This window comes from Sphaeroforma arctica (genome assembly GCF_001186125.1).
Source record: "Sphaeroforma arctica JP610 unplaced genomic scaffold supercont1.14, whole genome shotgun sequence".
Classification (NCBI taxonomy): domain Eukaryota; class Ichthyosporea; order Ichthyophonida; genus Sphaeroforma; species Sphaeroforma arctica.
In genome coordinates this window covers 46,523-71,813 of record NW_014040544.1, presented here as the reverse complement: position 1 = coordinate 71,813, position 25,291 = coordinate 46,523, and the positions used below count along the sequence as shown (strand labels likewise).

The 25,291-nt window shown below is 43.7% G+C and overlaps 4 protein-coding genes across 4 annotated transcripts; 2 read left to right on the top strand and 2 right to left on the bottom strand.

Moving 5' to 3' along the window:
- Positions 1–430: 430 nt before the first annotated feature.
- Positions 431–9,264, bottom strand: SARC_00454 (hypothetical protein). Its single transcript, XM_014305844.1, has 14 exons — positions 8,932–9,264; positions 8,083–8,187; positions 7,648–7,748; positions 7,192–7,322; positions 6,422–6,536; positions 6,011–6,142; positions 4,991–5,170; positions 4,239–4,514; positions 3,449–3,557; positions 2,681–2,904; positions 2,350–2,480; positions 1,560–1,660; positions 1,002–1,084; positions 431–600 (listed from the first exon to the last, which is right to left on the bottom strand). The coding sequence occupies exons 1-14, from the start codon at positions 8,955–8,957 to the stop codon at positions 476–478; spliced, it is 1,839 nt and encodes a 612-aa protein (XP_014161319.1). The 5' UTR covers positions 8,958–9,264; the 3' UTR covers positions 431–475.
- Positions 9,265–10,520: 1,256 nt separating this feature from the next.
- Positions 10,521–14,493, bottom strand: SARC_00453 (hypothetical protein; the record flags this gene model as incomplete). The annotated part of the gene is made up of 1 exon (XM_014305843.1): positions 10,521–14,493. The coding sequence occupies one exon, from the start codon at positions 14,491–14,493 to the stop codon at positions 10,681–10,683; it is 3,813 nt and encodes a 1,270-aa protein (XP_014161318.1). The 3' UTR covers positions 10,521–10,680.
- Positions 14,494–19,516: 5,023 nt separating this feature from the next.
- Positions 19,517–21,590, top strand: SARC_00452 (hypothetical protein; the record flags this gene model as incomplete). The annotated part of the gene is made up of 4 exons (XM_014305842.1): positions 19,517–19,626; positions 20,160–20,308; positions 20,940–21,074; positions 21,378–21,590. The coding sequence occupies exons 1-4, from the start codon at positions 19,560–19,562 to the stop codon at positions 21,588–21,590; spliced, it is 564 nt and encodes a 187-aa protein (XP_014161317.1). The 5' UTR covers positions 19,517–19,559.
- Positions 21,591–22,853: 1,263 nt separating this feature from the next.
- Positions 22,854–23,977, top strand: SARC_00451 (hypothetical protein; the record flags this gene model as incomplete). Its single annotated transcript, XM_014305841.1, has 2 exons — positions 22,854–23,091; positions 23,834–23,977. The coding sequence occupies exons 1-2, from the start codon at positions 22,894–22,896 to the stop codon at positions 23,975–23,977; spliced, it is 342 nt and encodes a 113-aa protein (XP_014161316.1). The 5' UTR covers positions 22,854–22,893.
- Positions 23,978–25,291: the final 1,314 nt, after the last annotated feature.

Sequence of the window (25,291 nt, the reverse complement as noted above, 5' to 3'; positions counted from 1 at the left end):
ATCTTAGGCCACTGACGCCTAGTATATATTTTATCTGCGGATGGTAGGTACATCTTTTCTTTTAGGGACCGTAGCTTATGTCCCCCCTACGGGATAATGTGGTAGATCCATCAGGAAGGATGGATCTTACAGCCCTCCTTTCGTTTCGTAGGTCCCGGGACCTTACATCCCCCCGGGGATCGTAGGTCCCTCTCTTCTTTTAGGGACCGTACATGGTGGAGGGTCCCTCTATATATATATATATATATATATATGCGTGTGTGTACGTGTATGAGTGAGTGTCATATTTCTATATGTTGTTCGCCCAAGTACTGGAAAGCTATATAAATATATCCAATCCTTAGGCGAGTGCATGCAGACAGGCAGGCACGGGTATGCCCGTCTTCAATATGCATTGGGGACAAAATGTTGGTTGAAGCGCAATAGTGATGTCCTGGAGTCGAAAATTTTCTCAGGAGTATTTTATAGTTGTCGGCTAATGAGGAATACTCGGCGCTGTGTTCCCATTTAAATTGTGCAGTGGTTTGAATTTGCCCCTCCGCGAGAGACCGAGCCGCGGTCGCGATGAATGAATTAGAAGATCATTTATCTTGCCATGCCCTGCAATGCGAGTGAAGCCGATGTCAAAATTGGGTAGAAAATGCGTTTCTAGATGAGACTCTTCTCTGATGTCACATCGAGGCTGTACTAGTACTAAATAGCAAACACTTAACTCCAGGGCATCCTCGATTATAACAACAACAAAGGCAGTGTAATGCGTCCCATTTGAACTCTTTAATTTTGACAGTAACAATAGACTTGTGTCAGGTACTAAACGCAAAAAAATATCGACCGTCTCGTCATAAGAAAATATCATCACGAGAGTGCGCGCTACAGTTGAGCTGATACGCGGCGGTATTAAGAGCTTTAATGAGGAGCTGTACAAAAGTCAGCAAAAAGATGAAGATTGAGGCAAACGCATATACACAGACGACATCGGCTATGCACTCAGAGTATCATACCTGTATTCGGCTTTGTATAATCCCTCTGAATCGTAGGCTCTTCTTGTCTTTTCCTTCTCCCGGGAATTTTCCGTCCTAGTGTACTTTTGGATAGAAAGGCAAGCTATCAGTGCGAAAAAAAGGCTTGCTTATTCGCAATACCATGCCAAACGCGTGTCCAAAATTAGCAAGCTATGGTGGTGCGTACCCGCTGACTAAAATTAAATCCGACTAATCAGCCCGATATCTGCCTTCGGCTGCGATACACACGTTTTCCTGCAACTTGTGCATTTAGCGAATCTGTGTTTATGGACATGCTATTGTACAGGGCCATGTAGGATAATAGTTCGAGCCAACACAAATTAAGTAGACCTGATGCAAACACGTTCCACATAGCGAACCGGATGTAAACTCGCGATACAGGTGTACCACCCATAGTCTAAAAAGCCTATATGCACCACATACAATCCACATAGCTAGCTATACGCGCGCGGAAATTTGTGTAATGAAGTCAAGCTTCTTCTCTGGTGTGTGCCCTTCGACCCTGTTCAACAGAATTAATTTTATCGAATCACATACGCAGGGGTTGAATGAAAAACGGTCGCAGAGACTGTGGCCAAAGCACGCGACACCTCTGGCTGCTTTCCTGGTATTTTGACAGGGGCAAGCGTTGTCGATACCTAACAACCAGCAACAGATATCAAGAAAAAGAAACGTACACGATGAGTCATATAGAAATCAGGTACGGCTCGTGACTTGTATCTTCATCGCAGAAGCGATCGCTACTGGGAGCAAATGTGTTCAGATGCAAAATGAATGTCGTTGTGAATGAAAACGAAATCAAATTACAAGAATAAAGGGATCACCATTTTTGTGAAACGAATGTTGTTTATGGATACGAGGTGTGTTGACCTTTGCTCACAGCCACTGTGTCTAGCCCTGGGAATCCAGTTTATTTGTTTTCGTTTAGCATCCGACCCATGCACCCGCTCTTGTTCGTATTCTCCTGACTCAAAGCGATCCAGCGTTGACGAGCATACACGCGAGATTTCTGACACATCAAAACCGCTGAGCCCAAAATGTTTCGGTCGGAGAATTGTATGAAATTTTGCCTCCATCCAGTAGTGATACAAAAGGGATGTATGACTTTTATATAACAGGGTGAACCTGTCCTCACATTGTATGTCTAGTTATAAACAATCCACAGACGCTAATTCTCACTTATATACATATTGCAATCAGCCACAGACTATCCGCCCAAAATAACAAACTACAAAGCAATCTCTCTGTGATCATTACATCACCCCTCATTCTGCAACGGAGATGTGGGGTTCAAAACGGCAGAACTAAACTGAATTCGTACACTCACCTGTTGCGGCGTGATTTCCTTGTTCACCTTCGCCCGGTCAATCGGTATATTTGGTGTCGTCCTCGTAGGTCGGCCTTTAATACCAGCTGGACTGGCCTTTAGTTGTGTGTTTGTGATGACTTGTAATGGCACTACGACGTAATAGAAGGATATAATAAGATTTTGGATCGGAGCTATTTTGATAGAATTCACAAGCACTCACCATCTATAAACTGCAACCAGACTTACTTGGCCATTCTGAATCAGAAAGCGTTAGAGAATCTGATAGTCTCGATGTAAAAATATAGCACAATTCGGTTTTTACAAATCATTATCTAAGACGTTCGCCTACCTTTCTCAGATTCCTGCATGTTGTAGATTGGGGTCTCTAGTGCTTTTACGGATTCTTTTGGCTGAAGTTTTGGACTTGGCAATACTTCCGATTCCGGTTTGACATTATGCTCTATTTTCGGCTTTTGTCTCGGCATTGGTTTCGGTTTTGTTTTGGGTTGCGTTTTTGGCTTCGCCTTTGGTTTGGCCTTGACTGTGAAATCGCTATCGCCTCCATCGCTCTCACTGTGATACAAATCAGCCGATCGCGGGAATCGCTAGTTAGCGTAGTTTACCGTACTAATTGGTTGCATGCCTATTTGAACAAGTTATTTTTCAGGGTGAATATTGTATGCACAAAATTTCGTCACAATACTTGTTTCTGTATCAAATACAGGCGCGTGCGTTCATATACCCTATAATTTTTTTTCTTTTCGTGATGATAAAACAGATGTTGCTATATAGCCGAGGTACCAATGATCAATGACTAAATATATGTTTTAGAGGAGTACTCTGGCAAACGTCGTATGTGATAGATTTGCATCAGGGACGGGCCCCGCGTACGAGGTTGACAACAAAAATACTTTCGCAGATCTGAGGAGGACATATCGTAAGGCTATCATTTACGTGAAATTGTTGCTAAAGAGAATCTATAACTTGATAACTACAGGTCAGCCATCGTGGTTTCAATTTTGGTTGTGTAAGGTGCACACATATGCCAAATTGCAAGCATCTAAATGTCAACACTATGGAACCTGTTGATAACGAGATATATCTACGTAAGACATACACTTCAGTGCTGGAACTCGCCTCGTCATAGTCAGAGCCAGAGCCGGTAGAGGATGATGCAGAAGCAGACGCGTGCGAACTGTCAGATTCAGAGTGGTGTTCATCTGCAACTACGCGTTGTGTATTTGACATTTGTAAGTAATCACTTACTATACCACATCTGAATAGCTGTGAAACTGCCTATGACCAACACACGCGACTGCTGAAAAGGACGTGTGAAAAGGAAGGCGCTGTAATATAGTAGCGATGTATGGAGCAGGGAAATTTGAAGAACATATAGAAATACAGGCAATCCCGAACTACTTGTTGGGACCTCGGGAAAATATGAACAATCGATAGTCTCTCAGCAGATATGCTGGTGTATCTGTGGCTAAAAATAGATTGGAAGTGTGATTGGTATAAAACCAGCACTCAGCATTCCAAATATCCCTGGAACACTGCACATGACTTGCTCAGCTGAAACCTAAGCACTTCTGGAATACACTTGTACAACAGATATATAGGAAGGTGACCTAATCTACCGGTGAAAGCACTAGCCCTTTGCGGAGACAGGAACAACTGCCACGTGAACGGTCAGCTATATTTAAGCAATAAATCACGGAAATTAATATACTCTCAAACAGATCTGCGCGAGAAACAAAAAGTTTGTCCAGATACACGATGTGAAAAGTATCCGAAATGATTAATCGGGCCTGTGGGTGTTAAAATCTAAAAATGACTCAAGTTCCACCTCAGAACATAAGGGTCCTCCTATTATGTAAAGAATCAGACCGCCCTGGGACGACTCTCACCTTGTTTAACGGCCACCGATGCAGTTATGCGCACCTTTGACGGCGCAGTGTTCTTCGGCCCCGCTTTAATGGCCTTTCTCTTCGTCGGCTGCTGTGGGAAATTGCCCTTTTTGTGAACTCCATTGTGCTTTGAACTCTGTCTGGGTTGAAACTCAGTTTCCAATTCAGATTCAGCATCTGATCCGGAATCAACTTCCGACTCAGATTCGGCAGTTTGTTCATCCGTTCCAGAATCTGAAGACTCAGACTCTGATATCGCATGGTGCGCTCTCTTAACTACGTATGAGTGTTGAATGAGTCAAAGTTAAACTGAAAGTCATCTCTCAAACTGGTATATAAGGACATATCAATTTCACACATACACTCTCACTGACACATGCGTATACCGTACGTAGATGTGCTGGTAAAATTGTCATATATGCTGAAGAAATTGTCTCTTTTTTTTGACAATTACTCGCACTAATGACATTAGTGCGAAATTCTGTTTTAAGGGAGAATGGATGCGAGCTCATACTAAACTCACCCCGTCAGAGTCACAAAAGGCCAAATAAAGTCAACATGAGCAGCTCCCATACATACAAACTCCGACGACAAATAGTGCGTGTAAGTATTCACAGATAGATGCCCGGAGCATGCCCACTGACGACCGCAACGACAAGTGCATACGTGTTTCCCGTGGAGTTGAAGATAGCAGACACGTACTCATATATAGAAATATCAACCCCCACAGAAGCATATCGTGTTTGAGGTACCTGGTACGGCTGATGTTTTATCAAACGCTTTTGATCTGTTGGGCTGTTTTGAAGTATTTTGTGGATTTTTTTTTAAAGAGGCTCGGTGTCTACTAGAATCGGATTCTGAAGCAGACACGCATGATGAATCGTCCGATTTCGAATTGAACATTTTCTGTACCTTTCGCTTGCAAGTAGAATCTGTGTTTGTACATTGGAGTGGTGTGAGTACTGTGCTACTAAAAGGCCGAGAGTGGTGGCGTATCTCCGAGTTTATGCACATTGTGTAGGCTAAACATGTATTCATGCACTAACTGAGGTGTATTTATTTCATTGTAGCTAATATTTTAAAAATACAGCACGTAGACACTATCCACATATGCATGGTGCATACAGATTGGCATGTCTGTGACTAGTGGTGGCATTTGGCAATACAACAGTAATGAGCACGAAGCACACAACCATCGATTGACGTGAAAACCGTGCTCTATGAATCTAAGCCCGTGAGTATACTCATTCTGACAAACATACACTGCCTAAACACAAAGAGCCAGCATTAGTTTCATGTAGCGCAATGTATTGTATGTGCGTACACATTTATATTTTGAACTAACAGTTAATCTACATTAAGCAACCGTGCAGTATCAAAATACATCTGTAAACAAGACGATTGCGGCATCATTTTTGTGTGTGTAGCCCTCCGGTAGTTAACTTTAGAATATGAACAAGGTACAAGAAAACAGGATGCTTAGCAATTACTAAACAACTCGTGAAGCCCAACAGTTCCTGTGGAAGTCTTGAAAAATATCTATATTGTACAGGATATTTACACAAAGGCCATATCAACGAATCAATCGAAGTGCTTAGTATGCGAGTACAAGTAAACCGAATTATTACGCGATGCACACGCTTTTAAGAAGCACAAAAACTTGAAGTCCAGTTATACGACACAACTACTACGCAGCTGTGTTGTCAAAACTAGTCAAGTCAAGTAAGAGCTAAATGGACATACAATGTGTACAAGCAGATCAGAAAACTTACTTCGCTTAGTGCTGCTGTGTGCCTCTGACTGTACGACCGCCGATTTGGCACCGGAAGCGCCTGCTTTCTTTGCACTGTGTTGCTGTGGCTGGACCTTTTTGGTGAGACTAGCGTTTGCTGTGCTTTTTCTACCTGTATCGGATTTTCGTCAAAACAGCCATTAAATCACGTGCCATAAAATCACGATACTGATATCGGGCGAGGCCAAAATGATCCCGAACATAAATAGCTAGAAACCTAGCATGTAACCCCAGCACTACAACACATGACGAATGCATATCTCTGACGAAATTAGAGGACGTCTAGCATTTTAATTATCGCAACCAGAATGGTACATATAACCATGCCACACCTTTCAATAAATTTTTCTACACACTTTTTCATATAATTTTTTATGCACAATGAGCATACCCGAAGTATCTTCATCTGGGGGTAGTGGTCCGATAATGGTTAAGCGTCTTACGGGCAACGACGCAGGTGTATCTCCAGAAGATTGGGATTGCTTTGAGCCCTTAATGATGGTGTGCTGGTTCGATGCGGAGCAGACTGGTGAATGAGAGCGTGTAACCCGCTCGAATTGAAGCACAAATAAACCAAAATACGCCACCTAGTTACTGCCAGAGTATGATCGCTTGAGACTGATTAGCGACAGTCCACAGCTGACACAACTACTTGCAACCTCTGACTGGACAAGACCACCATCGATGCGCAATATCAGACATATACTTGCAAATTGGTAAGCAAAGGTTTATAAAACACCTGGTAAGTTGTGAATCCAGTGAGTCGTGCGTGGCTGTGCAGAACGTAAATTCATTTGGAGGTAAAGACTTTACCAATACATTCGAATTACCTGCTCAGACTGCGCAGTGTTATATCACACAGAAATCTGGTTCCCAGATAAATTGGATACACACTGTGAAACTTGAAAGCCGATACGGAAACAGCATGCACAGGACAAAGCGGCAACTCAAAGTTGCGGCGGATGATTAACGATACTGTTTAAGCAGCCAGTATCGCGGCAATATGCGATGTGGGCATCCATACCTTGAGTGTCTGGTACTAACTGGTATTCGCTAAGAGGGCCGGTTACGTATGTTACGCAGCTCATGCACAACACAGCACTACATTCCATATAGTAAGTGTACTGTGTTCTGCTGGTGTATATTTCCATACTCACATACCTCATTAGACATATTCCTCTTCAGACTCAGCGATTCCCGTCTCGGCGCTGGCTGTTTGTGATTCGCATCACACGCCGGCGGTGCGTTCTCGCGAGACACTTTTCCGATATCGCCGTCTTTGGTTGCATCGCCTGTTGCATTGACAATGCCGTTGTATTGAATGTGACAAGACAACACGCCTATACCATAGTACGGTTCTTAATAGCACGATGCAGCCGCACTGATTGCCACCGTTGCGACCCAGCGTGTACAGAGGGGAGGGTGACTCCTCATGGTGCTGGACTAAAACACTCATCGGTAAATAGAAATTTATCCACACAGCCTATGCACAAGTTACTATTACCTGACATTCCGGTACCATAATTTACGAATACAGCGCGGCTAGCTAGAGTACATACAATTCGCCTGAGCAGAACACAATGCATAGCTTTGATCTGAAGTGAATAGATCTCTCACCATTTGCCAGACTATTCGGCTGGTCCATAGCTGATAATCGCAAGGCCTCCTGCAGTTGACGTTCTTCAGCCTCTTCAAGTGCTCTCCTGCGTTGCATCCGCCTGCAAACAACACCAAATAGCAGCTGAGTGCGTGGTGGGGTTAAGCTAACCTAGGTCGATCACGATTTGTAATTCATAATCTCCTCCCAATCATACGCACTACTCACGCGCTACAACTTGATCTACCCAAGTGCAGATAGATCGGTAGACAGACGAGGACACACTGCAGCTTAGCACGTGCGCCAGTGATCATAATTGGAGCCCACTATGAGGACCAAACATGGCGTCGCAAAACATCACAGACCACGACTGTGCGTACAAAATCTGATTCTTCATAATTGCTACAAAATAGTTGAAAGTGAGATATAAACTTAGTTAGAAATTCTTCACATACCCATCTATGGACGTATCGGAGCAGTTTTTTGACATGGATGCCATGCGAGAAGATCCGGGCGGAGTGTCATCGTCGCTATCCGCGTACTTGACATTTGTCCCAGGCCTATCGACAGTAAAGAACGAGCTTGTTAGCGGCGCAAAACGCATGAATGCGCAAAACGCGCTTTGTGGTCACCACTCCCGTGGAATCTGATATGGAACACGATAGGCTGCAACCTGAAACTTATATCGTTCTATGTGAATAGCACGTTCGAATACGCATACATACATGCACACGATATGTAATACGCCTACCCATATGTATTCAACTCCATCTGAGCATACAAACATAATTACACTTAGTTATACAAATGCGCATGAATCTACACATGCAAACACACATATACACATACACACGCGTGCCCAAACACTTGTACAGATTAACAGATAAGCCTTCATAATTACGAATACATTCACGTCTTCGAACACAGATCGAACGCTTGCGCAGTGCCGCTACGGGATTCACGTATCACTATAAACACCTGCAACTCATAGCTTGGAATACATCGTAGCAACAAAGATAAAAATAACCAGTCTTAGAAGATATGCACCTACAAAGACAAACACGCATATCTATACAAACACACACACACCTTACACATATGCCCACGCGCTAAACACTGAGGTATACGCATAACCACATACGCTTCACGATCACGACATTCACGAACACAGATCGAACACTTGCGCATGCCACTACGATATTTTCGCACCTATATAGACACCTGCAACGTAAATCATTGCTTGGAATACACCATAAGAACGAGGTCAAATACTAATAGTCTCAAACCGTTCACCAGGTACCTACCTCGAGCTATATCTTCGATGCGTCATATCTGGATATCTCTTTCGTATACGAGCCTTGGAATGGTCCTATAAGATGTTTGTAATAGAAAGCTGAATTTTTCTATGGCTTGTGCTTCAAAAATAGTGACTCCACTGTTCCGACGAGAACAGAATGCAGTAGCTAATCGGATCTAGCTGCCTGTAAGTTGCCTGATATGTATTTACATCGACCCCCTCATATCTATGATTTAGCATCCGCCCATGCCCAGCAATTAATTATACGTATACTGTGTATGTGGCGCCTCGTTAGTCATATCAGAATCGTCACCGATCCAGCTGTGCCTACACTCTCGTGTATTGAATACGTCAAAGCAACGAACACAAATTTCAATAGCGTACTTATATTATCCGTCTTTTGATCAGCTTACCTCAATCCGTTATCGGGGTCCCAATTAAAGGTTAACGTAAACGCTTATTTATTCGATTTGTGAACAGTAGAATATTTATAAAGGTCAACGACCGGAAAGGACGTACCTATTGTGCAAACCGAATTGGCACATTAGGGGACAACTCTAAATATTTTGAACCTCAGGGCTCGAAGTAAGCACCCTGTATTGAAAATTATGGGCCTTAATGATCTAAGCGTGTATTGTATGCGTAAATATATATAATGATTTTACGTTCAAACACAAAACGTATTGAAGTTTGTCATACTACTCTCACTGTCTCAGTGAGAGACCAACACTGGATTATTATTACAGCAAACGAAATGGCAACGGGTCGGCGCTGTCGGCCTCGGGCTGTCGACAGCACAGGGCCCCAGGCTGCTGGCACTCGGAACTCCAAGTCGCAAAACCCCGCCAGAATTTTCTAAAAAAATTGTACACTACACCAACCGGCTTTTCTTTTTATTAGGGTTCTAGGGATTCTGTACAAATAGAAAACTGGTCTATTTCAGGAGGCTTTGAGAAACCATAAACTGCGTACTTTGGCAACCCTCAGGATGCATTGACACACAAACGCATCGCGCTGCTATTATGAGTTACAACATGGCTATCGAACTGGCAACATGGGTATGAATACTCTACACGCTCCCTCTAGAGCAATTATAAGAGTACCGAGATCGCTAGAATATGGTATGTGCTCTACATGCCGTCGTAACGGCACGCAGTACAGGGACATAGTCGCCGGTTCAACTGATTTTGAGCGCCTTTCTTTCTTCACAGGGATTAGTTGTACATTATTAACAAGTTGGGAACTTTTGCATTGTATACGTGATCACAATTCATGCCGTAGCTGAATCGTTTACAAACTAGCTATTATTCGGCTCCAAACTGCTGCTATACATTGTATATCCACAAGGGGTCTACAGTAGTGGTCAATTACACATAAGTGACGACCTAACTTTGCAGGTGTAGACATGAGCAGATCGGTGAGGATCTTTGCTCAGGGTGAGTGAGATCCTGCATATTTCGTTAAATATTATTGTGATCGGTAGCACCATCAAACTATGGCCAAGACATACTATTACACACGCATAGATCAATTGAGGAGTCAGTAATCATAGGCAACTCACAAAAATACCATGTACAAGGGAAGCAATACAATGATGCGAGAGTTTTTACTGAATCTATTCAATGCACCAGATTATTGCAACGCTTGTACCTTATTAGTATTTCGCATATCCATGTGTAGTGAGAAACTGCTGCTGCTCAGTTTGTAGAAGGTTTTTGAACTAGTCCATAATCAACTTATTGGCAAATCGCTGACTTCAAGTGATACTGCGGAAACTGTGGTTGTTCACTGAATTACTAGGGTACGGCTTCGCCAGCATACTATTACACACCCCAGCAGCGGCAAAAAGCACCTTTTTACCCATGGGGATGGTTATGAAGCGCTTAGCCTTGTCGTTCACACTCCTCAAGAACATACGCTCGCTGTTGTTCTCTGGGATACGTTTCCAATAGTTCTCGAGTATGTGCGCAGGGCAATCCATATTCTGAATCAGTTCCCCTACACACGAACATGCCGCTATGAGTAAACTCTGCTGGCCTGACCCGTCCTTGATTCGAGATTGAAGTATTTGGTCAGGCAAGGAGACGTGCAACTCTAGCCGCTTAGTCATGCTGTTAATCTTAGGCACCACATGGTTGCTCCTTAAGTGTGGCAGATCCTCCACTTTCAACTCCAACTTGACACATAACACTATTAAAACAGCCAGGCGGAGGGCCTGGGCATCACTGTTCCCGTTGTAAAGCTCATACAAATTACGCAGCATCACCATTACATCCTCAGGTGTAAACGACACAGGTTGCGTTTCCAGAGCCTTTGTGATCTTCTCTATAGCCGTCCTATACAAGGGGTAAAGGTGATAATACCCCTTATGATACGGCAGCTTCGAGTTCTCCATCAACATATTATGCAGAAAGGCCTTAGAGGTTTTGATCCCGCTCGCAGTCTTGAGTGTTTCCCATCGTATATTGATATACTTGGCCATGTGCTCGTCATCTAAATCGGCCGCGGTCCACTTCATTTCTTCGTGCCACAATTTGTACTCCGTTCGGTATTTCCTGGCCCCCTTCAACGGAGGCATGCGTGCCTTTTTCTTCCTGCCACCCTTCTCAATGGCGCTTCCTTCCCCTTTCGCACCACCCACGCTCGAATCATTCTTCGCCTCAAAACCACTAGTAGTCGACCCTTGGGCAGTCAGAGATATGGCCTGCGTGTTATTGACATGCATACCATGAGTAAGTGGCAATGTCGCCGCGCTGGATGGTGGGTAGTACTGAGCATATTGCATGTACTCAGTATTTGCTGCCGGCTCTACTGGTATGGTGTGTGGGTGCATGTGTGGAGGTACGCCGACCCCATACATCGGTTGTACGGGCACGACAGCTGATTGTTTCTCGGCAAATTGAGCTATTTTAGCCAGGGCACGTGTATACACAGGATACAAGCCAAAATTGGCCTCGATGTATGGTGGTTTTCCATTTTCTACCAATATATTATAGACGAAGGCTTTCGCCGGTTCCAATTGCGTGCCGTTCAAGGTATTGAAACGTTCTTGTATGAAGTATGCAATCTTCTCATCCGTGATACTATCCGCGCCCCACTTCAGCTCTTCGAACCAAATCTTACACTCGGTCATGTACCGTCGCGACCAGTCTGCATTCACGTTCGGCTCATTGCTCGCAACTGCGGTGGCCACAGGAGCTACTGGGTTTTGATTCTGATCCGTGGTCTGTGGTTGCACGTGATGTAGTTGCGCTTGGGGTGGAGACGACACGATTGTATTCATAACAGTGGTCGTGGGCGAGTGCGGGCCCGTGGCTGTACTTGGCTCATGTGGTGGGGGAGCCGCAAGCGCCAAATTTTGCTGATTCTCGTTCACTGCCGTGTCCTGTGAGACTGCATTCCCGGCAGGTACTGATTGTGGGTGTGCAGATGAACTCATGTGTGGCGGTGATGGGTTGCTTAGGGGTGGGTGGGTCGAACTACTTAGTGGTGGGTGTGCTGGGGTTCCGTCTTGAGTCTGTCCTGAGCCTTCATCAGTGTGTGATTGTGCGGTTGCATTCATGTTTGTTTGTTCAGAACCATCCAGTTGCGGCTGTCCGGAATTATTGAGCTCGGAGTTGGGATATGCTATTTGCGCATATTCCTGTACCTGCACGTCTGCTGGCCCTACTTCTGCGTAAGCATACTCATAAGAGGGAGCAGGGTTGGGTACGTTACCACTTTCCTTTTTATACCCATTCTTGTACTCCGGAGCAGCCTCGATTGTATCCAGAGCCAACTTGTACTTCGGATACAGGTGACAATTGACTCTGTGGTACGGTGGTTTGCCAGCTTCGATCATAACATTAAACACAAACGCCTTGGCTGTCTTGATGCCGCTTCTGGACTTCAACATAGCCCATCTCTTGTTGATGTACATGGCTATATTCTCATCATTCGCGTCATCAAGTGTTAGCTTCAAATCCTCAAACCAAATCTTGTGCTCAGTTCCATATCGCTTCGACCCTACAGGCACCGCACCAACATTTGCTTTTCCCTTGCCTCCACGATACTTCACGACAGGTCCTTGCTGTTGCTCAGCTGTGACGTTGTGCATAGAACCATCCATTAGCACCATCCCTTGCGATACAGCGGGTTCAGTACTCTTCTGTTCCTCGACCGGCCGTGTCTCTGCACTTTGCATCTGCTCGGTATTCTGCATCTGCTCGACAGGCGAAGGTTGCGAGGGGTCTACTTGATTATCCGATACCATCTCCTGCATCTCATGTACAGTCGCTTGACCGTCGTGGCTTTCCAATTGACAGTCAATAGTATCTACACCTCCATTCACAGCAATATCAAAGCTCTCACGTGCAGCATGTGCCCTGTCGTGTACATCAGGTGCCTGCGTAAGCCTCGCTACTTTATGTGCGTGTGCGTGTACCTCTGGATACTGTATTATGACACTCTCCTCACCGTCGCGTACATCACCTCCCGTGCTGTCGCCTTGGTCAGTCATCGACTCTCTATCGTCCCTTGGCCGTTTATATTGTGTCTGACCCGTTTGCTGATCTGTGTATATACCCGTGTCATTAGGAGAATTACAGTGCAACTGCTCGTCCATCGCAGCCATCACACCACCCGGCTCGTTTATATTCGCCAGCAGTGCATTTGGTGCGGCGTCAGTGCTCCCTTTTTTCCTCGGGATCGGTTTGCTTGCGTGACGATAATCATGTGATTCGGTGATAGTCTTAATAGCTTCCGTATACAACGGATACATGTGAAAATGCTTCTTTGTGTACGCCAGCTTCCCATTGGCCAGCAAAAGGTTGTATATGAAAGCTTTGGCTGTCTTGAAACCAGACAAGGTCTTCAGCGTATCCCACCTCAATTTCAGGTATGACGCCATGTTCTCGTCTGTTACACTCTCAGGCCCATGATTGAGTTCTGCAAACCAAATCTTATGCTCAGTAGGGTAGCGTCGCGTAGGATTTGACTGTGGCGTAGTGTTGTTCGCGTCTGTCCGTGCTGCACCTGGACTGGTCATACTATGGCTTAGTTGTGCATCAAAGACGCCTACATTGGGACTCATGTGTGCTATCGGCGTTTGTGCTGATATATTTTCTGGCATACTGGAATTAAACTCTGTGCAACCCGCTTGGCTATAACTATCACCACTCGCGTTGCCGTCATCGCTCGAACGACCCACGGGTACGTTGAACTTCATGAGTTCCCCATGATCATAATTTGGGTACTGTCCTTCGTTTTGTGCAGGCACAGATACTTCTCGTGTATCCGACATCCATTCTTTATGGGTGCCATTGTGACCTGTTTCCGCATCATCCAGTGGTTCAGATGGGTGATCGGGCGCTTCCTGACGCATAGGTGCTGTTTGGTGCATATGCGCTGTTTGGTGCAACGGCGCTGTTTGGTGCATCGGTGCTGCCTGGTGTATAGGTGCTGGCTGATGTAAAGGTGCGGTTTGGTGCAAAGATGATGAGTGCTCTATGGACGAGTTGTGTTCTAAAGGATACTGATGATGGACATCTTCTCCACCCTCGCCCACCCCGCCAGTCGGTCTGCTATACATAATGGTTGAACAATATATTACTGTTTATCCTGGCGCTGAAAGCAATTCGCCTTCGCTGCTGGGTTAGGTCTTAGCGGCACATCCAGCTGAAAAAGCAACCGCCCTGCAGGCCTGCCAAAGCGACTTTTTTTTTACCTTCCACTGCTGCAGTGCTGTATGATAACAAACCCCTTAGGAAGGCAGTTTGAGAAGATCGAGTAGATTATAGATGCTGGCTGTATCGTCTCAAGCGTTTCTGGTTTATTAGAAGTGCTTGATGCGTTTAGGCTCGATTAGCCAGGTTTCACACTAGTTTACTACTCAAATGTGTGTGGGGTTTTACTAAAAACTCGCCCCTTCTCTCTATCCTTTCGCGGCATTCGAATCGTCGTGACTGTTGATGTATTTCGACTGTGGGTCTGGGAGTTGAAGACTGCCCTGCCCACTGATTAAACTGCCAACGGACGCTGAAAACTCTGAAATAAAACACAGTTATTTAGCGACGGTTTCCAATCTGATTGTATGTAATCTAGAACTTAATTTGTCGTAAACTATAGCTTGCAATTGATAACTTCCCGGGAGACCTAGCACGGGTACCCATTTCAGCCATCCATTATGTCGTAAATAGACTCTGTATTTAAACCAGGTGTATATAAAACTGATCTTATCTTCGTTTTTAATCAATAAACCAATATGTACTTTATCAGGTAAAGGGCCGGACATCACTCGACGCAAAACTGGTTCTGAATCTGAACTTTCAACTTATGAAGGTCAAAGTCCAAGCCTTGAAATTTATGACCTGGTTTATCTTCCTAATTTGGAAGTACCTTTTTCGCGCGCAGTATCGTTTCTATTTTGTGTACTTTATGTCAGTTTTTTCTATAAAGCAAAAGAGAAGCCTGAATACTATGTACTCCTACTACTAGAGCGTAGATGGGCGCCACAACACCACACGATAGATGATGAGTGTGTGTAATAGATAGCGGACTACGCTACCATAGTGTCTTGCAGTAGTGACAACCCTCATTAGATGTGTATGCGTGGAGGTAGGCGTTGTCACTAGCTCTATTTGCGTCTACTTCAAGCAGTTGGTTATGGTAAATATAAAATAGCATCTCAAGGTTGTTGAGGCCGGAATAGAGCACTGCCTAGATGCGTGTAGTGTGGTTGCCAGACCGGTTTCGTTCTGTTTCCTGTGATTATATACGTTAGCCAAGAGAGGTCTGGCGTAATTACACCCGAGATACAGGTAGAGTATGAAAAAGCATTGAATGCGACTCTCGTGTACTTGTGTACTAGCTGATTATGGTGCGGACCTTTAGTACAACGCGTGTTTTACGCTCAACGCTTCCCTGTCATCACTGTCCGCAGTATGGATAGATCTGCAGTTGTAGCATGTGTTTGAACTTTTTCGACTTCTTTGATTAGACACAGTAGTGTCCTATTGCGCCCATGTACAGTGTAAATGGTATCATCTCCCGCCCTGATAGTCTGCAGTTTTCATATGTATGTGGCATCCAAAATAAATGAATATGTAAATTTGTAGAAATACAGCTGTCGCTTGCGTGCATCCTTTGATGACATCGTTCTATCCTCATCTGATTGTGCTCACCAAAAGTATCGTCAAAGTGAGTTTCAGTAATGTTAATAGAATTCCGCTAACTGTAATTCTGTATTCAGCTTGATATTCTCTCAGAGCTGCTAGCAGTAGACAGTGTATACATAATTAGTATATATCCAGCATGAAGAAAAGTGCTAGGCTATATATCCAGCATGAAGAAAAGTGCTAGGCTATAACGACACCTCCAATTACTTTGCATCTTATGGACTGACCGATACGTCCTGTGATCTATTAGTACTTATGTTCGGAGTTTTCGTTGGTTTCGATTACTATCTAATCAGTTTCAGCAAGAAGGAACTCAAAAGTATGTTTGATGATTGTAGGCTGTATACGAGTCAACATTTCGCTGCAAAGACTCTGGTATACATATAGAGCAGATTTGTATATTTCATTCTGTTTTTTGAGTGGAGCTTACGTCTTGATGACTTAAACATAATCTTATTGTGTTTCTGATATCGTGCACACAATATTTTTACCTGTCGGGACCATCCGCATCAGTCTGATGTTTAGCGTTTCGCGACACTTGCAATACGTCACACTCGCACTCGCGACGAATCGTAGAACTGTCCGCACTGTTGTACAGCCGAAAGCGTTATACCGAATATTGTAGATGCCGTGGTGTGAAGATACGTGTTTAAATCAAATTATGAGAATTGAAATCAAGTTCTAGCCTTGGTAACAATTGAAGAGTAAAATATGATTATATAGCATTTTCAATCGTCGCATCCTACACTCACAAAGTGATGAACAAAGAGGTTAGTTAGGCCAGTCCAGCTTGGTGATGGTAGCGCAGTTGATATGTCAATCAAATCGAGCCAGTGTCTATCGATAGGTATACCATGTCGACCCCTCAGCCCTCGCGGGGTGACCAAAACGACGGCAGTCGGAAACTAAAGAAATGGCTATTTGGACCGCGTGTGACCGGCTCTGAGCTCGACATAGTCTCATCTCCCTCCACAATTGTGGGACATACAAAGGGACGAATGACTCGCTCGCAGTCGCAGTCACAAATAGACATGCCGCGAATCATAGAAGGGAGTACTGGTAAGTTGTGATACCTGAACAATGGCTATCGAGTAGAGTATTTCGCCTTTGCGGTTTTAAGACTGAGAGAGGAGTCTGCTTTGTTTCTCACGTGAAGTAGGACAGTCAATGTGCCGTGTGTTTAAGCAGAAATTAGCAGTGCGTGCGTATATATGTCTATAAATTTTTGTATGAATGTCCCAATATAGTTATATATTACCATATAGACACGGGCAAATGGTTTGTCATCCGTGAATAAAACAAATCGTAAGTGGATTTGTAGTTGTATCTTTGTCGCTGTGAAGCTATTTCATTTACCACTGCCATACGTGACCAACACAATCGGAGTGAGCATTTGCATGTGCTACTATGGCTCGTATATGAGCATGTACTTCTCAGTTGCCAAGTATGATTATATTACGGTACATCTACTTCGCGGTGTAGCTAGGGCTTGTCTGTTTCGCGATTATAATATGCATATATGCAATAGTTTTATATGTAAATGAAGTGAATATAGCAGACGAATTGTTGATCTATCTGGAATAGTATTCAGCACATAACCGGATATGTATAGGTACAACCCAATCTCAGTCGAGATTAATATCATCCTCACCACGGCTGTTCTCCATTGCACACTTGGCTGGGCGTTGTGTTTAGCTTGCTATATTACTGCAATGAGAAGTCTGTTGCTTTGCATTCCTGGCGGAATCCTCGAGATAGATGGCTTGCGTTTGTGTCTTAGTCCTGACAAGGTCTGAGTCACGCATATCCACTGGTACTCATGATACATATAGATATACATAACAGATATTTGCGCGTATTCAATGTCGAGTAAACGCTACATGCCAACATACCAACTCAAGTCTTATTTAATTTAAATTTCCGATGACATGAGAACAGATATCGAAAAGCTGAAAGTCTGCCATGTGCGCGCCCGGTCTCAAGACACTGCAGCCATCAAAAATGATATTGGCTTTGGGCTGAGAGTATTTAAAGAGTACGGAGCAGATCAGCGAGAGGGTTTGACTATCACTACGCCGATTCTCCCTTCTACCAAGCATGAGCTGCGCAAAATGATGGTATGCCATGACAAATAAATCCTAATAAGTTAAGCATCGTCAGCTTTGAAGTGAGTGATACCAATTTTTAATTTTCATCGCGGGTTAATGAAGTTAAACTTTGGCTGGGTTATTGTTGTCGTCCTCGATTTCTACATACTGGTCAACCTTACTGGTTTTTGCTTCGATTCTTCTGGCAAACATTCAATGGTTTTCGACCTCGCTTTACTAAAGGTCTTTAGCAGCAGGTCGTATGACGCTTTAAACGAACCTTCCGGTTGGGTGAAAGGCACCAGGCAATACTACAGTAGCAACACGCAAAAACCGAATGCCAGCTGTAGCAAAGATAACCTAGAAGACGGTCGACAAATCCGAGCCAGAAATATGCAGAGCATCCGCGAAACATTATATGGACCACAAAGGGATATGCGAGGCAGGAAACGCAAGGGCGAGGTGTGTATTCGTAGAAGCATTTATCAGATTTGTGACAATTATTCTCGTGCTCACCTGTTTTTCTCCAGATCGGCATGATCTCGAGTATCGCACCCTAAGTCAAAATCGTATTATAATATTTCACGCCATATATTTTCTAAGCGAGCGCCGCTCGCAGTAACCATATGAGGAACGCTTACCCTTTCGAGTCTTTGTGGTAGACATTAGGATTGAACGATTTCTCGGTATATACTAAAAGATCTGCTGGACGAGTAATTTGTTAATAGATCGAGATCTAAGCGTAGATCACCAAGTTCAAATTAGGGTTTTGCGCACTTAAGTCACATATAATTGCTGCAGTATTGCGTCGATATTGTGTTGCAGATTACATGGTTTGGAAGTAGTATAGCAAAACACTGTGAAATCTGTATTATATCACATCGGTTGACATGTCAACTCACAGCAGCCTCAAACATACTGTGGCTTATGTTGTACATTTATGTCGGGGAATCATACATAAATCAATTTCCGGGGTTTTCCTGGACCCCAGCCTAGTAACATACTAACCTTGCAGCCTATGGCAAGTGAAGTCAAAGCGCATGTTGGTGGAAGATATTATCTCTATCTCTCTCTCTCTCTGAAGTTACCAAACTATTTTAATACCACGATGATCTGATATACACTACTCCCTTTGACGCATTCTAAGTTGAAAATATAAGTACAGCCCGCCTCAGGTGTGCTCGCGTTCCATGCTAGAGGCAAATACAGAGTCTTCTTGAAAATAGTTCTGAGCCTTTACCACATGTCTCTTGACTGCAAGAATACGGACCTACAACTCGAATCGCCCAACTCTGTAGCCTGATCTGACCCGAGTATGAAAGGCAATAAAATTTCTCCCCATCACTACTTCCAAGTTCCCCAGTAAAGCCCGAAAGAACCCGCCATCAACCGCCATGCGCAACGCAGGGAGTCTGCTCAAACCACCTCCATCGGAGTACCGACGCCGGGGAAATTCACCAGGTAAGAAAAACACTAAATGATATTGTGTATAGGCTTGCACTGTTATAGCCACATGCAAAGCTAACATGCGGTTTTGATATGTACATTTTTTTCTGGCCACGCCACCGCTATCACATGCAACTGCCATCAAGTGTAGTATATAGCTCGGTAATCCACCGAGCTCTACCCACTTTCCACCTGTTAAAATTGTCGCCATGAATTTGTTTTGATCTAATTCATTAGTTGGCAACTGTATCCTGTATGCTTACAGGAGAAAAATTCGCTCGTGACCCAGGCCCGTGCCCATTCAACCTCAATCACTTGTATCTTATAATACTCGTATAAGATGGATCATCAATAATAACTACAGTTCTCGTTAATATTCTGTTCGCGATCCACTTCCACTCATGCCTGTTTCCACTTATGTCTTCTTTCTCCCCGTTATACTTGCCAATAATTTGATACGGTAGCCTAATTTGTGGAATTTATTCATGCCTCTATTCTCTGGTCGTGTGCCATTTGGCATCTAATTATGAACTTCTGGTGTTGTACAGTACGACGTCTTGTCAGCATATCGTCTGGTCTGAATTGGACCGGTCATAAATTTTCATCCGAGATTGTCGCGGAAGATTTAAAGGTGACCGAGCCTACACTGCAGACACTATTACCTGAGGTTGTTGTTGATTCACCCGTTATAGATGAGGTATGGGTGCCACCACACGTTCTATAAAGTAGCATTAGGCTTGTATAGATTCTGTACAGGTCGACTTCGTGCGCATAATAGTCAGTGACTATATAATGTGAATATCATATGTCAAAAAAAATGTCATGGCTTTATTTTCGGGCGTTGGACGTCTCGTACTCCACTCACTTTTGAAGTAGTTTAATATTTTTTTTAAAACTCTGGTCCGTGAGGCATAGTTCGTTGTCGAATACTCTAAAAAAAACACCACTCGTGAAATTTATACACTCTGCTGTGTATAGGTAGTAGTGCGCAGTCTTGCCTGATACAACAGTATATAGTTCCGCGTGTGTTGTGTCGGATATGTATGCTGACACGTATCGTATCGCCGCTGTGCCACAACAAGTTGTCATTCGCACATTGAGGTTGTTTGGATATATACCATTGATTCTTCTTGATGGCCAGATTGCTTCCACACAAGAACAATACGATGCAGAGCCTTCCCAATTGCATCGTCTCACTATCAACTGCACATCTTGTACAGCCGCTATGCCCATCAGAAAATCTTATAGAATACGAAATTTTGAATTAATATTGCGTATGCCCAGCGCACTAATCAACTAGCAAATTATGCCTATAATTCAACTTACAGACCGATCAACAACTTTCGAAGCAAGCTGCCCGCGCGCTGGTCTTTACCACTCCTCATGTGTTCCGCACACTCGCATCGTTGCGGAAAGACCTTTTGAAGGCTACCGCCAATGGCTACTCCAACCGTGTGCGCGAGGTATGTATATATGGCGCACTGCACCTGATTGTTGAACTTCTATTGGAATAGGTGAAACTCTAGTATGGCTTAGTACTCAATTACCGATCGTTTTATAAACTTCGATCTATGAAAGGTTGCTTATTTGGCGGAGAAAGTATAGATCTTCTACTCATTTAAGCGGACCAATAGTTTGTCGATTCTTGTCGAAGAAGGAAGAATCGTTATTTGTTCGTGCTTCGAGTCTGCAATGCTCCCCTGCACTTACGTGCTTTGCAGATCATACAATTGACCCCTCCAACTTGAATACTATGCACACTACAGTTGCTAGACCGAGATGACGTACTGACGTTCCGAGACGCTTTCAACGAGAACAATGGGCTCACCCCACTGCATTACGCTGTACAAAATGAACACCACTACATATTGCAAATGCTGCTGGACGTAGAGTATGTGTGGGAGGGTGGGTATATTGGAGTGTTTATAAGTGCACACTGTGAGAATCAGGCTCGGCTATGCAGTGTCGTTAATGTTTAGCTCACAATAGAGGCTTTTCATATGACCACCCAAGGAGTCCCAATTAAGCAGATATTCTTACAAAGCGAATAGTATACAAACCTCGTACTGCTAGCCTTACAAGTAAGTGATTTGCAAGGTTCTGTTTGATTGCGATTTTGGCCATGTCTGAAACATTACACATATAGGCACACAATATGCATGTGGATTTGCATCAATAACTTCGTATAAAGTGGGTTCGCGGTCCAAAAAACTGGGGTTTCGCTCTTGGCTTCTCCTGTCGATGTCGTAAATTGTCAATTTAAGTAGAAACATGTCCATCAAATGACTGGAGGGGCGCCTAATTCAATATATGTTCTAGTCCGGAATGAGACCAGAGTTCCTGTCACAAATTTGGCGTATCGCAAATGAACAAACTAGGTCCGGAATCAGTTGGATTGTCTCCAATCTGTCCTCCGTGTAGAATCATGGTCATTCGCGATCTTCACGCCCTTTAGAGCACACGTATCGCTGTGAACGTAGCCGGTGGGCTGTGACACCTGGAGACGCCATACAGACGCCATGGTATTTTCTTTTAGCGAACAACGCTTTACTCCAAGCCACGATACAGAAAAAAATCAAAGAGGTCATCTATGGGAGTGGACGCAAATGTGTTTGGTGCACCTGTTTGCCTTTGTTAAAATTAATTTCGATTTCCGCTCGTTGCAAGTTCTGATTTGACAGCGATGAGCAATGCGGCGGAAACCCCACTCGACACTGCCATCCGAATGGAAAACACCACCGCAACCGTGAGTACCTCATGCTGTTATGTACGAAGAATATGTTACTCTCATCATTCAGCCCAGATTCTGATACGGTTTTGAGCTAACAGGCAGCCCTTAGCTGGGCTAGCCAAGTGTGAGAAAGGCACATTAGTCGAGTTTGGGCGGAATCCTTGACTACGAGATATTAAGTATTGCTACAGTGCCAAGGAATGCGCGAGAGGGATGGCAAGAGATTCAGTTGTGTTCATGACGTGATAAACATTACGCATGTCGCGATTCTGCGGACAGAACTGTGTCTCGTTTTGCATAATTTAGAACTACAGATGTGACAGTATGGGCACATGTGTGTCCTTTAGTCATGCTGGCCTCTAAACCCCCATTTGCTGCAAGCAAGCAGATTGAGGTCCGGGCGAAAATCAATCTTCGCTAAGCGCAGTTCAATGCAGAGCTAAATGGGACGAGGCCAAAGTCCCATCAAAAAATACCTACGAAGTCTATGCTTTCATTCTTTTAAATTTGTACTGACCTTCGCGCATCATAAATAACCCCGTGAATAGCGTATGCTTCGCGAGGCGCATCTTACCAGAGCCTTGCGTGAGACGGGGTTGAAGTCCCCAGCGATGACGGCATGCTCTCGCAGCCTGCGCGCACTTGTGGTGAAGCACTCGGACTCGTCCTCTGTGAATACAGAGGTAGACTCCTATGCGGAAACTAGCAGCACACTCGCCATGTCTCTGCAAGGGCCAATACGGGTAGAGGTGAGAATCTAAAATCAAACTGAGTACCATGCAGGAACCGATTTTAACAGCTAGACAAGCTGGTCAACACACTTGCCTAGCTGCAGATATCAAAAAGCATGTGCAAAGGTGGTGAAGGCGAACATGCGTCGTATCCTTTTGCTCGCTTGTACCGCACACCGCTAAGGATATTCATGTTGTTTTCTCAACACATGAAGTCCATAGTTTTACAGTAAGATGATATCACTTCAGTCTGACCCTATTAACCGGAGACATCGCATGTTTATTTGCATGCTTATCAAGGCACCCGGCGTCGTTGGCCTATCGCGAAATTAACTTTATGACATGTGTGGATGACAAAAATCCATGTTTGTACTTACTTTGAGTTCTGCGATATATATGCAAGTATTCTGCTCATGGGTGTTACGCAATATTGTTCGTGGCTGCAGGACGATTTCGTAATCTAAAGTCATAGTATGCTTAGAATGGGCATGCTTCCGAAGCTGTCAAGAATGTCCTCAGACGTGACTTCGAATAGTTTCGTCGCAAACGTATTGTCAATACTACCTCTACTATTTGCCAAGTCGATAAGATTTTGATCACAACATCTCTCATGCAAATACGAATTTGCTACTACGCCATTCTTTGACTTCTACTATTTACTTCTGAAATTTCACAACAACTCGGGACAGTGAGTTGGCAATTGTTGCATGTATGTCCAATCCTACTGTATGCGAATACCAATACTAATATGCATTGTCAGGTTTTCCAGGAAGATTGTGGCCCCTGGTATGATCGTCACACCCTCTACAAAGTCACAGTCACCAATGAAAGGCCCCGGTCATCTTCTTGCGAGGAGATTGACTCCAACGAATACAGTGTATTCAAACGTTTCAAGGTACCCTAAATGTTGATTTGAAGTGGTTAACCGGTGGTTTAGCGTATAGCGGCCAACTACATATTCTCTTAGCTGGTCATTAATATTGTCGTGCACGCCAAACACCTAGGTGTCAGCTATTGCACAAGTGCATCTACTGGCACATTCGAGGCCCGCACGCTGTAATTATTCAGTATATCAGATTTTGAGCTGCCACTCAGAAGTGCGCCAGCTGTGTGCCAACCGATGCGTTGCGAATGGGCATGTAGTCTCCGGCCTACACTCAGTTTATATTAGTACAAATTAATAGTGTTTGTTTAAGATGATCATCGCAGTGAATTCTTTAGCATCAAACCTCATCGGCAAGTATGAAGAAAAATCGACTTCTATCAGCAGTTGAGAGCACACGGTGGTCTGTCCTCATTTTGGCCTAATTGTTTGTACAATGTGTAGTAAACCCTTTCCGAGACATATTTTTGTTGGTACCCAGGTAGTTGGTTCGTGATATGCAGAGTACAAGTGGCGGTGCGATCGGTGTCGATATAATCGATACAGACAGCGATATTGGATTTGCAAAATAGTGGATAAATGACGAGTTTATCACATTCGTACCACATGATGCATTGGTAGTTGCAGTACCTTAACAACACAAAGCTCGTATAGAAGATTTTGTACAATTTTATATATAAGCGCTAAATAGTAGATTCTGACCATAAATGTATCTTCAATTTGGCAGTGGAGGTATAAATCAATAATCTGACTGGGGTAATCATTTATCCAAATACATTAGCTTTAGCTTAAAATGAACATTTCACATCCTAGTACAACAGCCGATCACCGCTGTATCTATACTAGGTATAACATTTGAGCAAATTGTGCTTTTTGAATCGGTCCCAGGACTTTTTGCGATTACATGACAACCTTGTGGAGGCGCCCATGGAAAATACTATTGTATCTCGCGAAACCATCGAAAAACTACAGGCAGCTAGACCTGCGAAGATCTTATTAGCCAGGTATTGAATACAAATGTCATGTCATTAACACTACTTCACTATATGGACAGGGTTAAAACTTGCACAATTCGTGAGCACAGGGAAATCTTGAAGCAATTTTTTTCATAATAAGCGAAATAGAACCAATGGGCATTCAGACATTAATATTAATATTGATATATTCGAGTGTTGTGCAGGTGCATTAAATTCAAATAATATCAGTACCACATTTACTCAATGGTGTGTGTATGTATGCATTTATGTAATTGTATATATATATATATATATATATATACGTGTGTGTGTGTGTGTGTGTAGTGTATATATATATATATATATATATATATATATA

Excerpts from the sequence above, each read along its gene's own strand:
- SARC_00454 (XM_014305844.1), bottom strand. The coding sequence starts at position 8,957 with ATGACGCATCGAAGATATAGCTCGAG. Across the intron at positions 7,749-8,082 it reads TCCGATACGTCCATAGATGG|GCGGATGCAACGCAGGAGAG; the intron begins GTATGTGAAGAA and ends TGTTGTTTGCAG. Across the intron at positions 2,481-2,680 it reads CATGCAGGAATCTGAGAAAG|TGCCATTACAAGTCATCACA; the intron begins GTAGGCGAACGT and ends ATTACGTCGTAG.